The sequence below is a fragment of the Trypanosoma grayi genome (genome assembly GCF_000691245.1).
Source record: "Trypanosoma grayi strain ANR4 Tgr_626_V1, whole genome shotgun sequence".
In the NCBI taxonomy this organism is placed as follows: Eukaryota; Euglenozoa; class Kinetoplastea; order Trypanosomatida; family Trypanosomatidae; genus Trypanosoma; species Trypanosoma grayi.
Genome location: NW_008826245.1, coordinates 4316 through 10350, shown reverse-complemented (window position 1 = coordinate 10350; position 6035 = coordinate 4316). Strand labels below are relative to the sequence as shown.

At 60.7% G+C, this 6035-nt stretch overlaps 4 protein-coding genes across 4 annotated transcripts; all 4 read left to right on the top strand.

Moving 5' to 3' along the window:
- On the top strand, nt 1-340 carry DQ04_06261060 (hypothetical protein; the record flags this gene model as incomplete). Its single annotated transcript, XM_009314618.1, has 1 exon — nt 1-340. A coding segment is annotated over one exon (340 nt), but the record flags the coding sequence as incomplete, so codon positions are not given.
- Nucleotides 341-551: 211 nt separating this feature from the next.
- DQ04_06261050 (hypothetical protein) lies at nt 552-1424 on the top strand (the record flags this gene model as incomplete). The annotated part of the gene is made up of 1 exon (XM_009314617.1): nt 552-1424. One exon carries the CDS (start codon nt 552-554, stop codon nt 1422-1424), a length of 873 nt encoding a protein of 290 aa, XP_009312892.1.
- A 265-nt stretch (nt 1425-1689) lies between these two features.
- On the top strand, nt 1690-2844 carry DQ04_06261040 (hypothetical protein; the record flags this gene model as incomplete). The annotated part of the gene is made up of 1 exon (XM_009314616.1): nt 1690-2844. The coding sequence occupies one exon, from the start codon at nt 1690-1692 to the stop codon at nt 2842-2844; it is 1155 nt and encodes a 384-aa protein (XP_009312891.1).
- Nucleotides 2845-3357: 513 nt separating this feature from the next.
- On the top strand, nt 3358-5748 carry DQ04_06261030 (hypothetical protein; the record flags this gene model as incomplete). Its single annotated transcript, XM_009314615.1, has 1 exon — nt 3358-5748. The coding sequence occupies one exon, from the start codon at nt 3358-3360 to the stop codon at nt 5746-5748; it is 2391 nt and encodes a 796-aa protein (XP_009312890.1).
- Nucleotides 5749-6035: the final 287 nt, after the last annotated feature.

Genomic DNA, 6035 nt, shown 5'->3' with positions numbered 1-6035 from the left:
GCCGAAACGAGGCGGAGACGGACGGCAGCCTGCTGCGCGCCTACCTGGAGGGCGTGCGCCGCGGCGACGCACAGGCGTGCCAGGAGGCGGAGAGCAGCATGCGCGCAAAGGTGAGCGTCGCGCAGAACCGCGTGGTGGAGCTTCGCCGCATCCTCAACGCGCTGCGGAAGGAGGCAACAGAGATCAAGGAGCGCTGCGCCACTCTCTCGGCGTGAATGCGACGGGGAGAACGGTTAACGGCAACAACAACATGGGCGGAAACAGAAGAAGTGGGCTGTTGCGGGGAGAAGAGTTGACACCATTGCGGACAGGAGCGAGGACGTGGGTTGGCTTCCCTTAGGAATTTTGGGCTTCTCTCCCATGGCCTCTGTCTTTTCTTTCGCTCGTCTGCCGTGCTGACTCTTCCCATTTTGTGATGGGCATGGGNAGCGGCTGCAGAAGAAGAAAAAAACACAACGAGAAAAGGAGAACAATTTTCAAAAGAAAACGACATAACGGAGGAACAACACAAAAGAGAGTGGTGATTTGGGACATTGAAGACCATTGGATGGATGGGCGGTACGCTCTGCTGCTGCTGCTGCTATTTTGACGACTGCGTGGAGGCTCGCACATCCACACCACATCGGCGGCAGCACAGTCGGGCGCCACCATCAAATGCGTTTCTTGGGCGCTACGGGATCTGGCGGCCGGAGGGTCCGGCTGTTTGCGATGTGTGCGGTAGGACGTTGGACCCCGCGCTGCTCGACGGGCACCGCGAGGCCTGCCGCGCCAATGTCCGACGCAAGATGCAGCAGGCGCCGCCGCTGCCCAATCTGGCGGTGGCTGCTGCTACCACCACTACCGCCACTACCGCCACTGCCGCCACTACCGCCGCCGCCGCCGCCGTCGAGGGAGGGAATGAAGACATGTGTGATGGCGAAGAATTATGTGTGGTATGCATGGAGGCAAGGCGGTTGTACGCGTTTCTCCCCTGCGGCCACGTGTCGTGCTGCGGCGAGTGCGCCAAGGCCCTGGACACGTGCCCCATATGTCGTGAGCCGCGAAGAGCGCTGTGCCGTGTCACCAGTGACGCACTCCTTCAGTTTAAGTGCCCCCACTGCAACAACATCATTGCCCCGGAGCTCTGCGACGGGCACCGCGAGGTATGTGCCCTGCGTGCTCGCGTCGAGCTGATGGGACGAGAGGCGGAGGGCGGCGCCGCAGACCCTCCACCGCCCTCCACCGCCCTCGTCGTTAGGGACCCCCGCGGGAGAGACCACAGGGCCGTTTTTCGGTACTGTATAGCGTGCCAGAATGCCGAGCGGCCTCTCATGATCACGGTACCATGCGGCCACCGCGTGCTCTGTGAAGTGTGCGTCGCGGGGCGCACAACCTGCCCTGTGTGCCTCGGAGCAATAAGCGACGTCCTGAGGTCGTTCGTATAGTTTTTTTTTTTTTGGTAGACTAACTACACGAATGCATCGATGGTGAACGCGCACAAAAACAAAACGACCACTACCAATATTACCAAAACAACCACAAGAATGATGGGAGAGGCTTGAGTAGCGGAGAGATGAGAGGAAGTGTGTGTGTGTGGACGCGTGTGTGCGTGTGCTCCGCCTCGCCACTCGGCGTGCTGCCTGTCCTTTCTCTCTCTCACACACGCACAAGCACTCTCTGTCTCCCCTTGGCCAGTAAGTTTGTGTTGCCATGGCGGCACCGGTCGAGCTGTGCTATTCGGTGCAGCTGTCCGCGTTTACCGCGCGTCGCATCAGCGCAGCGGTATACCCGCCGCCGTACTTCATTCGGGGAAAGTTCGACCGTACCACATTCGAGACCGACGCATGCCTCGTGCCGTCGAACCCGTCGTGGTCGTTGTGCCGCCGATTCGAGTGCACCGTGACAGGCGATATGGCAAGGCCGCTGATGGTGGTGGAGTGCTACTGCAGCGGGGGGGAACGGTTCGTCGGCATGTGCCACATGCAGCTACCGCACCTCTTAGCCGCGACAGCGGGTGACGGCGTTGGCGATCCTGTCGTGACGCAGGAGCTTCACGACGGCCGCCATACGAGTGGCGAGTTGTCGTTCTGCGCCGTAGTGGAGGAGATTCTGCCACTCACGCTGCGCCTCTCGCGCGTGACGCTGGTGCCGCCCCCGCCAGCGGGGACTGTGGTGTGCGTTGAGCTGTCGTGCGGCCCCGAGAGGCCCAGTCGCGCGACAGGCGTGCGGTCCCAGCTGCTGCTACAGGCGTTGCCGTTTATGCAGTTCAGAGCCACTAGCGTCGTGCTATCAAAGAACGGCATAGACGGGGCGTTCGTCGACGGTGCGGGCGTGATACAATGCCTTTTCCACATCACTGTTCCTACGGAGTGCGTGGAGGCGCTGAAGGCGGGTTCCCCGGCGTGCAGCTTCGCCTTTGACGAGCCCGTCATATCGGTGGGGCCGAGTACGGCACGGCGGTGCGTCGGCGACATGATCGTGTCGACAGACCGCCCGGCGCCACGGGCTGCTGTGTCTGTTCCGGGGGTGGTGAACAACGGCAAGCACAACAGTGATAAGACCGGCGCGGGGACATCAGCGGCTGGTGTCCCCGCGGCACTCCCGCACGACCTGCAGGCGTTGCTCACTGTCTTCCAGATGCAGGAGCTCGTTACATTTCAGGATAGGCTCGCGGCCGTGCGGAAGGAAAAGGATGACATCCAGAAGAAGTTGCAGTCCGAGCGCCTCGAGGCTACGAGCATGGTGAAGGCTTTAGAGAAGTGTCGCGATCTTGAGGTTGAGATTCTCGCCTGCACGGAGCGGCAGCAGCAGCTGGGTGTGCAGCTGAGCTTGCTGCGCGAAAAAAAAAAGCCGCCGAACGAATGAATATGGTGGATGAGAAGGACGAGGACAAGGAAGCAGTACGGTCTGTGCTCCTTCTAGAGCTTGACCAAGTCGAGGTGGGATGTCTATATGAAACGATCAGTTCCAGTGCATACGGTGACGAAGGGAAGTTTGTCACCAGATAAGTGGCGACAACGCAAGCGACAGCAGCTGGCGGGGGGGAACAACCCTGCAAAGCTCGCCTGGTCGGACGCTTACGTGCAGGGTGGGGAGGTGGGAGGCTTACCGAAGCAGCAACAAGGATGGAGAAACGAGCGATGTGACTACTTATTTCATTTAACCCATCCCTTGCACCGTGACTTCCCCCCTTTCTACTCATTCTTCTTTCGTTTTTCTTTGCGTATTGCTATGCTTCTTCTTTGACTGGGGAGGGTTGCTTGTGTCATGGAACCTCACCTCACTCTTCCAATTCTCTCATCACTGCTTCCCCTCACTCCCTGTGTATCCATTGGCAACGATGATGATGATGATGAGAAATATTGCGCCGATTGGGGTATGGCAGCTCACGGTCTCTTTCAAAAGTATGAGTCCCTCAACGCGCACTACCCAGGAGAACGGCCGCAGCTGGGGGCGGATGTGAAATGCGTGCAGTGCGACGGCTGTGACCGCGTCATTACATTTGCGGTCTTCCACAGCGAGTACGACGGCGGCGTGGACGTGTGCAACATCTGTCGCGTCGCAGCGGAGCAAAGTGCGGACGACAGCGTCATGTGCGCTGACCACCAGCGGCGTCTGTGCTTTGCGCGGCACCCGTTGTGCTTCGTTGGCCCGGCGCCGCTGCCGGAGCGCTACGAGGTGGACACCGAGGAGGTGGAGGTGGAGGGGCACCCCGAGCGGCTGCTCGCGCGGCGATTCGCAAAGTCCGTGAACGTCGTCGCCCGCCGCGGGAAGACGGGACGGCCCCCGCGGCGCAGCAGCACGGGGAACGGCAGCCTTAAAAACATCAACAACGGCAATAGCAACATTACAAGCAGTCACAGCAAGACACAGGCGGAACGAGAGGCGCGGGACGACGATGAATCGAGCGAAAAAAGACCAAGGCGCGGCCGTGGCCGGCCAGGGGCTGCTGCTGCTGCTGCTGCTGCTGCGGCCGCCACCATCATCACTCCTTCCGCGGAAACAGCACGGGCGACGACGGAACCAAAAGGAGCAGAAACGCCGGTAAACACGCCTGCACCGGAACCAGCAACGCCAGCCTCACCACCGGTGGAAGTGCTGCAATTGTCGCCACAAGCGTTACCACCGGCAACACCACCACTGCCACAATCGCCTCCACATGACATGCCGAAAGAATTATCGCCACACGACACCCCCAAAATATTAACGCCGACATCAACACAAGTAGCAACGGAGGACGAGGTGCAAAAGGAGGGTCAAGTCTCCAGCAACGATCAGACAGAGAGCTTGGAGTTGAGCGAGGGGGCCCGAGCGCGGCAAGTGAGGTTGGAACGAATTGCCAACGGCCCGGTGGTGCGCTTCTTCCATCACATTCAGCCCGGCACAAAAATGGCTGCTGAGCGTCCAACTTCCGTGGCCTCCCAGCCGCTGTGTGTGTTTGACCACGAAAACATAAAAGAATTCACGGTTGCTCCTGACAAGTGCTGTCGTACCCCGCAGGGGTTCGCTGGCCTCACATCGTGTGGTAGTATCCTCCGTGTGCGCATCGTTCCGACGATGCCGGACGTGGGCTTATGGTTCTCGGTGCTATGCGAGGAGGAGAGCTGCACACGGCTCGACATATGGCGCTGCCCCATCAACATGGGTGGTGGTAGGAATGGCAAGGCCAGATCTGGTGCTATTGCTACTACCGCCTCATCCTCTTCCTCCTCCTCGCGGTTTCCTATTATGAGCGGTGCTCTCCCCACACGCAAGTACAGCGTGTACGTTGGACGGCACGTGGGCGTGTCGATGGATTGGCTCCCCGTCCCTCTGCACCGACAAGATAACAACACACTGGGTCTCTGCACCTTCATTCGCGGAAGGTACCTGGTCTCCACAGTGCTGCCGCGCAAAGTGGCTGTCAATTCCGTTGCCGGTTGCTGCGCCAACGTCGCTGCAGAGGTGTGTGGCGCGACGCTGCTGAAGCGCGAGCTCGACCTCGTCGAAGTACGCTGGAGTTCCAACGGCACCGTCATGGCTGAGACGTTTCTCTTCGCCATTGGCCGCTGCACCTCGGTAGTGGTTCTGCAGCCCACCGGGGATACCCGCTCCGGCCGGCTAACGCTACAGGTGCTGCATTGCATCGAGGCGAAGGGCGTCGCGCCGCTCCCGCCGTTCGTGCCATCGCCGCCGCTTGCTGTTGGCACCGCACGCGGCGGCCGCACGATGCTGGTGATGTCGCACGGGGCGAGCGTGGCGTGTTATCAGGCGCCAGAGTTCAGCACGAAGCTTTTCGTTGCGGTGGACGACGCGGTGTGCGCTGTGCAGCTGCACGAGCGCGTCGTGACGGCGGGATTGGTGAACGGGGCGGTGGTGAATGTCAGCGGCGGGGAGACCGTCGCGCTGCTGGATTTTCCACCCGTGCTTATCGACCGCGGGAAAAGTGCTGATGGCGCTGCTGCCGCTGCGGATAACAGTGAGGAGGCCGAAGAAGCCATGCTCGTTGCGGACACCTCGGGGGAGTGCACACGGGTGTGGCAGCGACGGCGGCAGCAGCGGAAACAGGCAGTGCTGGAGACGGAGTGCGTCCTCGCGCTGTGCCGCGTGCGGCGTGGACTGGGGCAGCGAGCGGCGCTGTTGATGGGTGGCAGTAGCATCGACGCGTCACTGCGCAACACGAATGAAAGCGTGGCGCAGTTTACACAGCACCCGCTGCGGCATCTGCTAGGGGTGCGTGGCCCGCTGCTCGCCTTTTACCCCGACGGTGCCTGGCTGCTCGCGCCCTAAATTTGTGGACGTGTCTATACACACATCAGCACAATTGCCGAGGGAGTGAAGAGGGGCGTTGATTGAGGCCGTGCGGGGCGGAGAGCGGAGAGTGAGGGAAGGAATGGTATACGTAAGGTTGTCAATGAGGGGATTTCCTTGCTTGTTGTAGGAGAGGCGCGGACTTCCCCTTGCCACCCTTCCAGGCCCCTCGCGCTGCTGCTGTTGCCATGGAGACGCGCATAAACTTCTCTCCCGATTTCCTTTCCCGCTGTTCACAACCACCTACACACACACACACACACACA